Here is a 16,778-nt window from a genome sequence, read left to right as displayed (position 1 = left end):
TTTTTCCACTATATCTTTATTTTAATTCATAATGCCTTATTGGCCACTTGTAACTTTGTCCATCACCTTTTTCCTAATTCCACAAGCTGTAAAATATTTTAAAACTTACCAGGAATCCAAATATCCAAATATTTTAAAACTTACCAGGAAAGCTGCATGTAGTTCTCCTTGGTGCTTTTCATGCCCCATCTATTGTCACGCCACATCACTTCTCCCCTCTCTGAAGTCTAATCAAATTCTTCTCACAGAGAAGCAATTGATTGGATTGCCCTGCTTCCCATAGAGAGTATTGGATTGGAGCTTATGTGTATGTTCTGAGGAAGGGAGGGAGTGTGGGGTGGACTAGGAGGATGGACAAGAGATGAAAAAAATAAATGTAGAAAATATATAATGTAGAAAATATAGGGAGGGCTAAGAGGGGTCACACGAGGCAAGAAGGGAACATACAAGCTTCCTCTTAAAAGCTCAGCAATTCCTTTAAGTGTAGAAGTTGATTACATCTGTTGCCAGTGCACAGTGCGGGCCAACGACAGACTTAATTTTTGCACAAAATTATCTTTAGGCAACCTGGAACAGGGTTCTGGGCTTCCTTAGTCACATGTGCCAGGGCTGCAATAGTGCAAATATCCCCCAGCACAAAAGTGCAAATATCTCTGTATAATTCAAGATCCATGATCAATTCTAAAAGCAGAAGCGTTCATGGAGCCTGGAGTGACCCTTTAAAAGTTTGATATTGCCATCGGGATACGAAGCCCATGAGTTTAAATAGTTCTAAATTTGCAAAACAATACTATTAAAGTGGGGAACAATCTGAGAAAGCAAATGGAAAAATAATCAAAACAAAATCAAAATGCTGATAAAGAAATGCATGATTAACACATGATTTATTTGCAATAAGCAAGATATATTCCAGTGATCCTTTTTTAAAAAAATTATTTTGTTTGCTACTGAGATGTTCCTTACTGGGTAGGGTGTAGGACAGTTGTAGGCATTTACCAATATGAAAAAATACCTTATTTATTTATAAAAAAAAACACCAGACAACATTTGTTTCCATATTTGTTTTAACAGATTATGGCCAACTCTTCACTTGGATCCCCTGAATTCAAAGGATGTGAAGTCTCTTATTAATGTTGAATGCAGCAGAGCAAGTATTATATTGACCAAAGAACAGGTAGCTTAATATTCATATTTTAGGATCCCTGAATTGAATAATTTCTAGCTGACAGCGTGACAACACTCACCATGCATTATGGGATATTTCAATTATTATATTATATTAGTCAGTGCATAATCATTTTCACTGCATAGGAACTATGATAACATTTTCTGACTTTTGTCTAGCCTTGCACAATCCAAATTTCACAGAACATTTTACTTCCAGTAATGCTGCTAAAATCTGAAAATATTATCATCTGAAAACCAGTCCTAAATTTCAATTGTGATTTTAATCGTTAAAGGAGCAGTCTAGGCATCTTATACCATAATAGACTATGCATAAAAGAGAAAAGGAAACACACCAAACACTGGTGTACACATGAAAATTGGAAAACAACTTGCTATATGAATGAGATGCAACACTGGCACAATATATCCAGAGTAAACTAGAGATTCTAAAACCATAAATTACAGACCGTACATAGCGTAATACAGTAGGAAAAAAGAACCCCCCCTGTATGTAATAGGTATTGCACTCACAGACGGAAGTAGATTATGTGCTCATCACCCCGCTGGGGTATGCAGAGAAAGGGCAAGTATGGATTCTTCTTGTAGTAGGTATCAAGAACTCAAATGTAGAGAGAAAATATGTCTACAATGGTGAAGTAAGTCAAGTAAGTTTAATGGTATTGCACTTATACTTAGAACAAGTAAACAGGTATATCTCCACATAGGTGGTATAGTGTAGAGGGATCTGCTTCTTTGCCATTACTTTACCATTGTAGACATATTTTCTCTCTCCATGTGAGCTCTTCATACCCACTGCAAGAAGAATCCAGAAGTTCCCTTTCTCTGCATACCCCAGCGGGGTGATGAGCACATAATCTATTTCACTCTGTGAGTGCAATAGCTATCACATCCGTTTTTCTTTGTGTGTTTTTTTTTTTCTACTGTATTACGCTATTTGCTGTCTGTAATTTTTGGTTTTAGAATCTCTACTTTATCCTGGACACATTGAACCAGTGTTGCGTCTCATTTATATAGCAGGTTGTTTTCCAATTTTTACTGTGCACACCAGTGTTTGGTGTTTTTTTTCTTTTATCTTTTATGCATATTCTATTTGGGTGTATTTGTGAGATACACTAGGAAAATCACTTCCACCAGTGTGTTTTTTCAATTTTAGTGTTTTCGAGTTTTTTTGTATATATCATATACCATAACCCTTACTTGCCAGTGTAGTGATTATGGTAACACTAGGTTGTAGGGGCTTTCCCACTGTTCTTGGTCAATCCATTTTTGAACAGTTAAACCAGAACAAGGGGTTCCAGAAGCACCTGCTGCTCAGCCATCTGTTTCCCTATTCCAAATGCAGGAGGTCCATTGCTTAGCTAGCAGTATTCATATCAATCATATTTTAAACCTATTTCTTGTAGGAGTTGGTCAGGTGAAGCATTCAGCCAATGAGTGGCTTTGAAAAATAGATTAAATTGATATTGCTGGAGTGAAAGTAGAACTAATAGCTGATCAGAGAGCCTGGCCACGGGTGCCCTGGGGTCCCTGGTTTTGGACAAGCTACTTAAAAATGATTTGACCAAGAGCTAGGGAATGGCACACGCAGCCCAATAGAACAATAACTACTACATAAGCATGTACTGGTTATGGTGCCGAGACGGTTACTTTAAGCTTGCATAGTTAAGCTCAGTGGACTGATATTGCAAGGTTAAAAACTTAGAATAAACTAGTGATTGTACAGACCTTTTGATTACATCATAGGTTGAAAGTGACAAATAGTTCATTTCATTAATGATGCTATTATGTGATAGGTATGGGATTTACCTGTTATGATCAGTAGCGCTCAGTGTGTGTTTCTTTAAGGTACCTCTAAATGGACCTTTCAGGTATTATGCACTTGACTATTTATTTTGTTGTATATTTAGCTACATTATATTCTAGTTACATTGATGACATGCCCTTTAATTGGTATAACTGGTTAACAAGAGTGGTTAGTTAAAGTTGTTTCAACCCTGTTAATGGCTCATCAGCAAATTTGCCAGTATATATTAGATATGAGTTTTCAATATCCAGATTTTCAGTCTCCAATATGTCATTGTTAGTTTATTAGTTAGAATATGCTTTCGTGGAGAAGGAATGTGTAGGTAGAATACAAAAATATCGATCTTGTATTCTTTTTATTTTTTTACTTTCTATCCTAGGAGAGAAAACTGGAAAGACACTGTCGGTCTGCAACAACATGCAATGCCTTATATGTGACTTTGCTTGCAAAAATACTCATATGGTAAGAACTAAAAGATATGTAAAAATGTTATTACATGGTTACATGGTTACATAGCTGAAAAGAGACTTGCGTCCATCAAGTTCAGCCTTCCTGACATATGTTTTAGGCAAAAAACCCAGTCTGAAACGCTTCCAATTTTGCAACAAACTAGGAAAAAATTCCTTCTTGACCCCAAAATGGCAGTCAGATATCTCCTTGGATCAAGCAGCTATTACCCCACTAATTAGAAATTATATCCCTGTATGTTATGTTTTTGCAAGTATTTATCCAGTTGCTGTTTAAACATCTGTATGGACTCTGATAAAACCACATCTTCAGGCAGAGAATCTTTTCTTTGCCTTAGATGAAATCTCCTTTCTTCCAGCCTAAATGCGTGACCTCATGTCCTATTTATAGCCCTGTTTATGAATAGATTTCCAGATAATGGTTTGTACTGGCCCTGAATATATTTGTATAATGTTATCATTTCCCCTCTGAGGTGCCGTTTTTCCAAACTAAAGCGATTTACATTTTTAAACCTTTCTTCGTAACTAAAATGCTCCATTCCTTTTATCAATTTTGTAGCTCGTCTCTGCACTTTTTCTAGTGCTATTGTTATGGTACTTTTTAGCAGTAAACCAAAATGTTTAAATGTCTATCTGTTCCTGTCCAAATCAATAAAATTAAATTGCGTATATACGCTGAAGTAATTAAGTCTGACACACAAGGTTCAGGTTAAAATAACTTCGAGAAAATTTATTGGCAAGTGATTAAAAAGCGGACGCGCAGGCCCTTTTAAGAGACATTTTACATCATCATTGATTATTAGAATATCAGCAAATAAACATCATTAATTGGATTAATTGTTAAGTGTCGGGATTAGTGTCCTCCTATCAATATTATTAATTGGCTCAAAAACTAAGTGGTTAGTCCCGTGCCCACCCACCAAGAGGTGGGATTGTTCTGGACACGGGTGGGGGACAAGGGGTCTTGAGCGTCATTTTACACGGTCGGTGATCTCAGGCCTCGTGGCCAGGTGCAAGGTCTCTTATGAATAGAACATTTCATTACTACTGTGTTCTCATGGCCTTCAAATTATACTATGTTGCAAATCTAAGGAAAAGTCAGCAATTCCTGTGTTAATCATGTCTTTATAGAAAATACAGTCTTTGTCTATTGTATTAGATGTGCTGGGAAATTCTGTCATGTAAGGTAGTTTTAAAATGAACAAGTTAGGTTATGAGGACAAAATGGAGGATTGTCACAGTATAAAGTTAAAATGGAGTTAATGCAATAATTGAATACACATACAATAAGGATTTTTAAATAATCCCACATCAGTCCCCCCTATGAAATGTTAGATTCTAAGAGATAAAACTTTATTAAGTTAGTACCAGGAAGACGTGTTAACCCAAAGGCACAGAAACCCCGTGGCCGCTAGCTAGGTGTTAATGCAAAGTGCAAGACTGTCCCTAGATCTGACCCTGATAGGCTGACTCATCCGTCAGTATGGCTCTCGAACACTTCACACCCATGGGTGTCCCATGGCGGCTAACCCACCACTTCTCCACACGGGGCCTTTACCATTCACTGACAGATGCTGTCCCTAAGCTAGTCCCTTCCTAGAATTCCTGCACTTTATCAACAAAAGGGATTGTTTGCAGCGGCAGACAGGGTGAGTTGATGTCTTGGAAATCTTGGTCATCAACTTCGAGATGGGTGAAAGTGGGTGCCGCTTGGTCAACAGTCTTCATGAGGGATTTTCTCAGACATGGGAGGATACAACAAAAGAGAAGAGCAAAGATAAAAAGAAAAATTAGTATAGCCATACCAATATGCATTAAAGCCTTTTGCCATCCTGTCATCCAACCAAACCATCTTTCCCAGGGATCTTGTATCCCAGAATTCCTTTTCAACTCTATAGACAGATCATTTAATTTCTCTATGGCTAATGTAACTTTACCATTAGGGCCTGTGTTTTCTGGGATATAGGTACAACATGTCAAGGTGTCGGGCAAAATTTTACAAACCCCTCCTTTTTCGGCTAAGATCATATCTAGGGCCATTCTATTCTGAAAAGCCATTTGGGATGTGGCCTGCAATTGTTCGGCCAATCCCTGGAGGGCGTCTCTGGTATAATTAACAAAACGCTGTTGATTATAATAAATGTAATTAATCCAATTTAAATTCTTGTTTGTGGTAACTATGGCAAAAAGTGATTCAAATCCTGCAGCAACTTCATCTCTTGCTTTAAATTCATTGGGCACCCCCCTAGGCACCCCAATGGCATCAATATAAACATGAGGATCAAAACTTCCTTTTACTGGGGCTTCACGCTTAACCTTAGTGTGCCTGGACTCATGGGTGACGAGGTGTGTATCAGAGATGATATGTATAGGCATAATGGCTTTAGCCAAAGTACACTCCCCCCACCACTCCTTGTCCATTCTGGATCTTAGCTGTAAATCCCCACACAACCAGTAGATGTCCCCTAATGACCTGGTGTGAAACTGCAACAAGTTCATAGAGACACTCCTGTAGGTAGCACAATACCCCTTAGAGAAGTTACCCAAGAATTTACCAATTCCATCATAATTAGCATAACAAGTGTAATTACCTTTATACACGGTAATACCATCTGGGGGTTTGACATCCTTGGTTAGGAGAGGATACTCCTTTGTCCATGCAATACATATGGACCTGTTAAAATCATAGTGATAGGCAAAAAGGCTTAAAACACATTCCTCTATATCTACTGGCAGGATTAGAGGTACAGTACCCAGGTGAGGCCGGGCACCACCACACACATAGCATGCAGTCTTATTATGCTTATTAGCATTATATTTCATCCATTCTAACCATAAATTTACATCATTAAAACCTGTTTCAGCGGCCATGGTATCTTCAAAGGTGGGGTTAGCAATGGCCATCATGTCTTGAAAGGTCTGGATATGAGGTTTTAATGGGTTAGGGACCATATGGGTGGCCCCTTGCCACTCAGAAGAGTTGCACATATCTTTTAGGAAGAAATGCCCTAATTTACGGTAGGAACCCTTTTTCCAATACATTCCCATCACATACTGGTCTGCATCCGTTGGGCTTGGATGCTCAATGTTAAGGATTAATTTCATTGGTGTACCTCCCCCAGGCTTTCTCAAAGTCATTCTCTGGAGAAGGGACCTACCTTGATCATCTACTTTAGATAAGGCACTTTTTGGTTTGTAACCCCAGGCAGGCCCGGCATTCCATCCCGCCGCCCCCCAATGGTTACAATTGTGCCCCCATTGCTTGTCAACTGCACAAACATATGGGTCTTTTGAATGAGGGATATCTCTGTAAATACTCTGGATTTGTGATGTGGGGAACGGGCATTCTACAATATCACAATAGTCAAAGGTGTAAGTAGCCACATGGGTGCATGATGAATTATACCAGAAGGTATACCCACTAATATCTTTGGTGATGGCTACTTGTTGGGCCTTTATGAGGCTAATTAGGGAGAAGGTGTACCAGAGGTACATGCTTGTGCGGTATCTGCTTCCTCGGGGGCTGGAGATTTCTTGCAGTGGGAAGCGTGGATCCAATTTGGCCTACCGGCCAGTTTGACGGAGGTTGCGGTAATCAGGAGAACTTGGAATGGACCGTCAAATCTTGGTTCCAGGGTATTTTTCCGCACAAACTTCTTGACCAGAACCCAATCTCCGGGAAGCAGGTTATGGGTACCTGTATCCAATTCGGGATCTGGAATTGAAGAGAAAACTTGGGCATGTATTTTGTTTAAGGCACTTGCAAGTTCAGTTACATAATCTACTAAAACATCTGATTGGAGCTGTAACTGCTGCGGATAATAACAACCTAGTCTGGGTGCTGTCCCAAATAGAATCTCATATGGGGACAGTGAATGCTTCCCTCTAGGTGTGTGCCTAACACTAAATAAAGCTATTGACAGGCTTTCTGGCCAGGGCATTTTCGTTTCTTGTGACATTTTTAACATTCTGGCTTTTAGAGTGCCATTCATGCGCTCTACTTTACCACTACTTTGTGGGTGGTAAGGGGTGTGGAAGGCTAGGGTCACCCCTAGAGCAGTCCAAATTTCTTTAGTCACTGTTGCTGTAAAGGCTGGGCCTTGATCACTTTCAATGACTTCTGGGAGTCCGAACCTACATACTATCTCTGTAAGTAGGCGTCTTGCGGTTGTTTTTGCAGTGATATTGGCCACTGGGTAGGCCTCTGGCCATCCTGAGAACATGTCCACTATGACTAGTGCATATTCATGGGGCCCACTCTTGGGCATTTGGATGTGGTCAATTTGAATTCGCTGGAAGGGGTACATGGGCTTTGCCAGGTGTTTTGCAGGCACCTTGATTGATCTTCCTGGATTGCATTTTGCACAAATGACACAGGCCTTACAGAAGCTGCTGATCAATGTTGTGATTCCGGGTGCTTCATAATACTTCTGTATGAGGGCGGCCATCAATTCTTTTGACAGGTGTGCAGGCCATGTGCCCATTGGACAACTGCTGGATATAAATTTTTTGGAAGACAAAATTTGAAGTTGTTGTAATATACTCCGTCCTTTTGGACGGCTCCTTTCTTTTTCCATTTTTGGATTTCTTCAGGAGTGACTGCAGCTTGCTGTTCTCGCAAAATTCGCAAATCAGTAGGAAGAGTTTGCAGAGCAAAAATAGGGACTTCTTCTTCTTCTTCTTCTTGTCCGGACACTTCTTCATCCACTTCCTGCGGATCCCTGGCTGCTAGCTTAGCAGCCTGATCAGCCAAATGGTTGCCCTTTGCTTCATCTGTATCCAATTTCCCATGGGCCTTTACCTTCAAAACGGCCACTTCTTCAGGGAGTAGGAGGGCATCCATTAGCTCCTTGATTGCAGTACTATGTTTGACTGGTGTACCGGCGGTGGTAAGAAATCCTCTTGTCTTCCAAATTAGGCCGAAGTCATGTGCCACACCCAGAGCATATCTTGAATCTGTATAGATGTTGGCACGTTTTCCTTCGGAAATTTTGCATGCTGAAGTCAGAGCCTGTAATTCAGCCTCTTGCGCAGACATTGCTGGCGGTAAGGATGATGATTTGATAACTTCGTCTGTTGTGGTTACGGCATATCCTGTATGATATCTTCCTTCTTCATCAGCATATCTTGAGCCGTCCACAAACAGGGTAAAATCTGGATCTTGTAATGGATTCTCATGCACAGTTGGTAGGTGCACTGTCTCCATTTTCATCTGTTCAAAACAGTCATGAGGTGTTTCGGGGTCATAATCATTCACTATGACCAGATCTTGAAATTCTTTTTCTAGGAAGTGGCGTGGCCACGCTTCCAGAAGGTCAGTTGTTGGGTATTTGACAATACCATTTTCCTGTAGCTGTTCTTCATCCATGGTGGCCCATAGCTTTGCCATGGGCCCAAGATCATTCCATGACCTTGTCTTCAATTTGGTAACAGGAATATGTGGGATAGCAGTATCCCAATGGCGGTAGAGGTAGTTAAGTTGTTGAGGTAGTTGGACCAAGACCATGCTATTGCCTTCAGAGTCACAATAGAAATCTTGAGCAGTGAGCTTCACATCAGTCCAGTGGTAAAGCTCATCTTCATAGCAAGGTTCGGGAGTAATGTCTGGTTTGTACCACATGGTACAGAAGGCGTAATCTGGGCCTTCACAGAGAGGCTTCTCATCTTCATAAAATGTCAAATGTGGATGCATGACTTTCTTGATACATCCACAAAGCAGGTAAATGTAGGTTTCATCTGTGATAAATCCATAATAGATACCCCCCTCAGGGAGTGGAAGAAGAGTGGATGGGTTAAGAACTTGACATCTTTGGATGGAAATGTTGTCAGGTAGAAGAAGATGGCACTGGAGGCGTAGGTGTCTGGCTGGAGACACGTGCTTGAGCTGGACTTGGTTGATGATGGCAGAAATGTCATGAGGGGCCAAAACAACCAGAGGGTGGCCAAGGACCAGGTCTGAGGTTCTTTCTATGAGCTCTCTTGCAGCAAAAACAGCCCTGAGACAGGAAGGAGTCCCTCTGGCCACAATGTCCAGTTGACATGAGAAATATCCAATAGGCCTCTGGCGGCCTCTTAAGTCATTAGTTTGGGTGAGAACTCCTGTTGCGTGGCCTTGTCTTTCAGAGACAAATAATTTGAAAGGTTTTGAGTAGTCAGGTAGGCCCAAGGCAGGAGCAGAAGCAATGGCACGTTTGAGAGCATTGAAATTGTCCAGAGCTTCATTAGGCAAACAGAAAGGGTCAGACTTAAGTGCGTCATAGAGAGGTTGCATGAGCAGGGAGGCTTCTGGGATCCATGCTCTGCAGTAGGAAATGAGGCCTAGGAAGGCATGGAGAGATTTTGAAGTCCTTGGAGTTGGAATATCCAGTACAGCTCTCACCCGGTCCCGGGTAAGATGTCTGGTACCTTGAGATAGGCAATGTCCAAGGAAAATTACTGAGGGTTGGCAGAACTGTAGCTTGATGAGCGAAGCTTTGCATCCTTGTTCTGCCAAATAACAAAGCAGACTAATTGAGCACTTTTCAGTAGTGGGTATATCATCTCCACAGAGCAGCAAATCATCCACATACTGGAGCAGAACAACTTCTGGGTGCTCAACTTGCCATGGGTCAAGGATGGTGGCCATGGCCTTTGCAAATTGACTTGGTGAATTTTGTGCCCCTTGGGGCATGACAGTCCAGGTATACTGTTGCATCTCATGAGTGAAAGCAAACAGGTATTGGCAGGATGGGTCCAGTGGGACACTGAAAAAGGCATTTGCTAGGTCAATGACTGTGAAAAATTTTGCAGATGGTGGGACTCCAGAGAGCAGAGTATGGGGTTTTGGTACAAGAGGGGTGTCCAGGACGGTAGCTTCATTGACAGCACGGAGATCCTGAACCATCCTGTACTTCTCTGGCTCACCTTTTGGAGTTTTCTTTTTCACAGGGAATAATGGGGTGTTGCATTCAGATTTACATTTTACCAGGGCACCCTTCTCCAAGAGTGCCTTGATGTGGGTAGAAATGGCAGCAGCCTGTGCTGGTTTTAATGGATATTGTGGTTTTCTTGGTAATTTAGCTCCTGGAATAAGCTTTACCACCACAGGGGGAACATTTAGGTGACCTATGTCCTCTGGGCCTGAGGACCATAACTTGGCGGGCACCTGTGTTTGTAATGCCTCTGGGAAATTGGACCTTAATTCTGCTGCTTTCTCACGGGGCTTTTCTAAATGCAGCATTAGAGGCAAGGAGCACAAGGCTGAGGTGTCTGATTCAGATAGAGGTGTGGACATTTCTACCTGCCCATCCGGGGTGAAGGTGATGGATGCTTGCAGGCGTGAGAGAACATCAGCACCTAACAGGTTAATTGGGCATGTGGAGGATACCACAAAGCGAGCAAGCAGGCTAGAGCCAACTCGTAATGGAGTTGTTAAAGGGCTATGTCTTGGCTGGCCATCTACTCCAACACAAGAGACATCAATATTTGACAGAAAGGATGGGTCTGGCAGGTCTTGTTCTCGCAGAACACTACGGGCTGCACCTGTGTCAACTAGAAATGTGGTAGGGTGGTCTTCAATGGGCAAAGTCACTGTGGCAAGTGGCCCCCCCTTATCCCCTGTAGACACTGCCATTACAGGGGTTACAGACACAGGCTTGCCAATTTCCTAATCATCGGGTTCCTCAATTATCGGAACCTCTTTCTCGGCCTTGGGGGCCGGGGCAGGCCTGGATGGCTTTCTTGGCTCTCTCTTGGGTTCTGGGCAATCACTTTTAAAATGCCCCTTGGCCTTACAATTAAAGCAATGGCCATCCTCCGGTCGGACGCCCTTGGGAACAGGGGCAGAGCGGGAGACCATGAGAGGAGCTGAGGTGGGTCTTCTTGGGGTCTGAGCAGATTCTAACCCTCTGGCAACTAAGAGCAGGGTATCCAGAGGAACAACCTTATATTCTGGGCGGGCAGCAATAATTCCCTTGCGTATAGAGTCTTTAACACCTTGGACAAACGCACCAGACAACATTTGTGAATGAATCTTGTCAGTAAGATCAAACCCCAAATCTGTAAACATTTGATACAGTCTTGCATGAAACCTTTCCACTGATTCTCCTTTATCTTGAATAACATCAGTAAGGCCAGCAGCCTGATCTGCAAGTTTGTCCTTAGCCCATTCTCTTAATTGGGTGCAAAAAGTTACTCCAGAGGGGTAATCAACGTCACTGCTGAGCAAATCTGTACTGAGGTGTCGGGCCATGCTGGGCCAATATGCATCCCCTGCTTTAATAGCACAAATGCTCAGTAGATCACGCCATGCGGCGGAATAAGTCTTTTGAATTTGAACTATCCCTCGGTAGAAGGGCATAGGCTGCTTTTCTGGGTCAGGGAGTGATTTCATTAAAGCACTAGCTTGAGTGGGGTTGAAAGCAACATATTTAGGAGGGGCCCGTTCTCCCCGACCCTTGTGGCCAAAGGGGTCATCGATAGAACGATGAGCTGAGGCTCCCGCAGCAACCTCCGATGAGACATGGGACACCCTGTCCTCCTCCTCATCATCGAACTCTATGATATTGGCTCTTTTACGCGGTGCAGGGCCCGCGTGAGGTGAAAGGATCGGGGGTTGGGGACAGGTAGTCACCGGGGATTACCGGCATCAGGGCTGAACTGGGGGCCGCCATATTGGAGGCGGGGAAAGGAGTTGCATTAGGATTAAGGGAAGAAGTGGCGGCCATGTTTGATATGGGCACTTCCGGGGCAGACTGAGCCGGACTGGGCATGACCGGAACCTGGGGAGTGGCTTGGGGAAAGGGAGGGTAACCGGGGTAGGGCAGGGCCATGGGATATGGGAAGGGGTAGGGCCAGGCAGGGGAGGGCAGGAGAGTAGGGTGGGTGGGTACATTTAAGGAGGTAGGATATTGGACTGGGGCGGAGCTGGTTATGGGAGGAGACAGGACGGGATTGGTAGGGATGGATGCAGAAAGAGGAGGGGTAGTTAGTTGGGCGGGTGCTGACGGGAGGGGATTAGCCATGGAGAGGGATTGCAGGGAGGAAATGGCAGATGAGATGTTAGGATTAGGCATGGAAGGGAGCGTGGGGATGGCTGAGGATGATGGGACTGTTAGAGAAGGGGAAGGGGTAAAGAAAGATCCGTCAGAATTCAGGACCGGGCAGACAGGGGAGGTGATGGGATGGGATTCGGGAGGATCGGGAGTGGGGAACATAGTCAGCTGGCTATCACCTATTGCTGACTGAACCTTGGGGATAGACATCCCCTGGGCGCCATTTTGGGGCGCCGGCTGAGGGTAAACCCCTGCAACACAATTCTTATGATACACAAACAATTTTACACCTTTGTGATTTATCTCTTCCTCAACCCAACCTTCTAACTGAATAGCCTTCGCTACTCTGTACCATGCTTCAGCAGTCTTTAATAAACCATTGTCTGTAAGCTTGCCTTTCATTTCTGCCAGTAACTTTCGCCAACTTTCTGGTTGCAATCTTCCACATGAAGGCACAGCAATTTTACATACTTTTGCAATCTTCTCAACACCTTTAACCATTTCTTCACCCTCTCTGTTCTCTACTAAATCACATGCTAACCAGCCCTTGCTGGGCTTATCTAAATCCTGTCCCATAGTCCCTCTACCCCTATACCAGCGTCCTAGATATAGAGAGAGAGAAGGAAAATTGAACAGGAACGTCTACAATGCTCGACTGCCACCCGAGAATCGTGGGACTTTCTCAGGTGCGTCTTCCCAAAACGTAGACCAGTCACTGAATCCGCCTACCCGGGGTGGTAGACACGGATTGGAGCGAGGTGAGAAGTGTGTGACCAATCACTTCTCTTTTAAGAGGAATGGGAGTGGATAGTATAATAATATAGAAAGTGTAGAAAAGATGAAAGGCAAGGAAAAATCCTTAGAGACAGACACAGGAGTACATGAGACTCCTCATTAAACAAACAAGACAACAATACAGTTGAAATACAGTGCATGCATCACAGTTCAAATGAAATCAACAGTAATTCCTTTCCTTTGCTCGTGTGCTTACTCCAAAGTCACCTCCCTCAACCCCGTAGTGTCTCCACTACCTACAGCCGCGGAAAACAACTGACACCGGTCCGAGTTCCGCCAGCCTCCCTCAACACAGCAGCCCACTGATAGTGTCTGCGCTACCCTCACCCTTGTAGTGCCCCTATAAAAACCCACTTTATAAGTCTCACTACTCCGTGGCGATGAAAACAGCAATGCCTGCCCGAATTCATCCACCACAAATAAAAAAATTGGAATGGCTCCAGCTCAGCGCTCAAAGCTGGAGGGTACCACCACTCTGCAAGCAGAGTAACGTGCACAGAGAAGCTAGCTAGGCTATCAAAGTGGCACAAGAAGGACCCCCAGGAAACTATGAGTCTACACAATCTCCACAGATCCAACACACCTCTTTTTCCCTACAGCCCCAGCCACGAGGCTCCTAAAAGAGTTAAACAGGAAAAGATGACCCCCAGGAACACATCCACAGGTCAACCCCCCTTTTTCCCTACAACCACAGCACCGTGGTTCCTAAAAGGAGTAAAACAGGCAACAGAAGACCCAGGCAAATCCCCTCAGGTCCACCCCCCCTTTATCCCAAAAGGGGCAAAATACAAACAGATAGACAGATATACTGAAGACCCAGGCAAGTCCCCTCAGGTCCACCCCCCTTTATCCCAAAAAGGGGAAAACAAGCAAGACAGAACCCCAGGCAAATCCCCTGCAGGTCCACCCCCCCTTTATCTCAAAATGGGGAAACAGGCAAACAATTCAAACACACCCAGGCAACAGATAGACTAAAATGCAGGTAAACAAGTGAGTAACGAGGCACCGGGCAAGATATTACCTGTCTTTGATGTCCTCCCGGGAAGCAGTCACAGACACGTGGACAGGTCAATCAAAGGGGCCGGAACATACCGGTGGCTCTGCAGAAGTCTCTACCGTGTACCTGGAGGTGATCAATCTCCTTTCCTTCCCCCTGGATTCCTCCGTCCACCCTTGTCTTCCTTAGGACGGCTCACCGGCCGGACATAGCCCGGTGCCCCACGTTGGGCGCCAAGTTGTTATGGTACTTTTTAGCAGTAAACCAAAATGTTTAAATGTCTATCTGTTCCTGTCCAAATCAATAAAATTAAATTGCGTATATACGCTGAAGTAATTAAGTCTGACACACAAGGTTCAGGTTAAAATAACTTCGAGAAAATTTATTGGCAAGTGATTAAAAAGCGGACGCGCAGGCCCTTTTAAGAGACATTTTACGTCATCATTGATTATTAGAATATCAGCAAATAAACATCATTAATTGGATTAATTGTTAAGTGTCGGGATTAGTGTCCTCCTATCAATATTATTAATTGGCTCAAAAACTAAGTGGTTAGTCCCGTGCCCACCCACCAAGAGGTGGGATTGTTCTGGACACGGGTGGGGGACAAGGGGTCTTGAGCGTCATTTTACACGGTCGGTGATCTCAGGCCTCGTGGCCAGGTGCAAGGTCTCTTATGAATAGAACATTTCATTACTACTGTGTTCTCATGGCCTTCAAATTATACTATGTTGCAAATCTAAGGAAAAGTCAGCAATTCCTGTGTTAATCATGTCTTTATAGAAAATACAGTCTTTGTCTATTGTATTAGATGTGCTGGGAAATTCTGTCATGTAAGGTAGTTTTAAAATGAACAAGTTAGGTTATGAGGACAAAATGGAGGATTGTCACAGTATAAAGTTAAAATGGAGTTAATGCAATAATTGAATACACATACAATAAGGATTTTTAAATAATCCCACATCACTATGATATCCTTCTTTAGAACAGGTGTCCAAAATTGCACAGCATATTCAAGGTGTGATCTTACCAGCGATTTACAAAGAGGCAAAATTATATTTTCATCCCGAGAATGTATGCCCCTATTCATACATGACAAAACCTTACTGGTCTTAGCAACTGCCGACTGACATTGCATATTGCTGCCTAATTTGTTGTCTATAACAATTCCCAAATCCTTCTCGTGTGTGGTTATCCCTAATTCACTACCATTTAGGGTGTAAGTTGCTTGTGCATTCTTGACCCCGAAGTGCATAACTTTGCATTTCTCTATATTAAATTTCATCTGCCATTTTAGTGCCCAGTCCCCCAATCTATCTAAATCCCTCTGCAGCAAAGCAATATCCTGCTCACATTGTATTACTTTACAGAGTTTTGTGTCATCTGCAAACACTAAAACATGGCTTTCAATGTCTATTTCAAGATCATTTCTAAATATGTTAAATAGAAGCAGTTCCAAAACAGAACCCTTCAGGACACCACTTACCACCTTTGTCCAGCTTGAAAATTTACCATTAATCATAGGCGTGCGCAGCCTATTGCATTAGGGTGTGCACCCTAAAGCACAAACACACACGCCGCGTATATATGTGTGTATGTATGTATATACACATATATACACACACACACTTATATATATATATATATATACACTGCTGTGTGTGTGTGAGGGTGCTGTTAGTGTGTGTGTCTGTGCTGCCATGCCTGATCCCTAGTGTGAGTGAACTCTAGCCTGCAGGCAACGCTCCGACCTCGCGAGAGGAACCCAGCGAAACTGCTGGCTAGAGGAGTTGCAAGGGGTGGCATTGTGTGTATGCATATCTGTGTTGTGCACATGTGTGTATTGGTGTGGTAATAATAGGGGGTGTAGTGTGTGTTTAGGGGAGTTGTGTAGTGTGTAGGTGCAGGGGTGTATAGTGTGTAGGTGCAGGGGGTATAGTGTGTAGGTGCAGGGGGTATAGTGTGTGGGTGCAGGGGGTATAGTGTGTGGGTGCAGGGGGTATAGTGTGTAGGTGCAGGGGGTATAGTGTGTAGGTGCAGGGGGTATAGTGTGTGGGTGCAGGGGGTATAGTGTGTAGGTGCAGGGGGTATAGTGTGTAGGTGCAGGGGGTATAGTGTGTCGGTGCAGGGGGTATAGTGTGTAGGTGCAGGGGGTATAGTGTGCGGGTGCAGGGGGTATAGTGTGTGGGTGCAGGGGGTATAGTGTGCGGGTGCAGGGGGTATAGTGTGTGGGTGCAGGGGGTGTATAGTGTGTAGGTGCAGGGGGTATAGTGTGTGGGTGCAGGGGGTATAGTGTGTGGGTGCAGGGGGTATAGTGTGTAGGTGCAGGGGGTATAGTGTGTGGGTGCAGGGGGTGTATAGTGTGTAGGTGCAGGGGGTATAGTGTGTAGGTGCAGGGGGTATAGTGTGTGGGTGCAGGGGGTGTATAGTGTGTGTGGTGTGTAGGTGCAGGGTATATATAGGGTATAGTTTATTAGTAAAGAAGGGCTGGACAG

The 16,778-nt window shown here is 43.7% G+C and overlaps 1 protein-coding gene across 2 annotated transcripts in view; it reads left to right on the top strand.

Annotated features, from left to right (window-relative positions):
• NPHP3 (nephrocystin 3) overlaps positions 1–16,778 on the top strand; it is a 97,139-nt gene that overhangs the window by 51,123 nt on the left and 29,238 nt on the right. For both annotated transcript variants that reach the window (XM_063452163.1, XM_063452162.1), the window contains exons 15-16: positions 1,072–1,174; positions 3,372–3,454. In XM_063452163.1, the coding sequence (XP_063308233.1) occupies positions 1,072–1,174; positions 3,372–3,454 (186 nt within the window). The remainder of the gene's footprint in view (positions 1–1,071; positions 1,175–3,371; positions 3,455–16,778) is intronic.

Source organism: Pelobates fuscus, chromosome 4 (assembly GCF_036172605.1).
Source record: "Pelobates fuscus isolate aPelFus1 chromosome 4, aPelFus1.pri, whole genome shotgun sequence".
In the NCBI taxonomy this organism is placed as follows: domain Eukaryota; kingdom Metazoa; phylum Chordata; class Amphibia; order Anura; family Pelobatidae; genus Pelobates; species Pelobates fuscus.
This window is presented reverse-complemented; position numbering and strand designations above follow the sequence as displayed.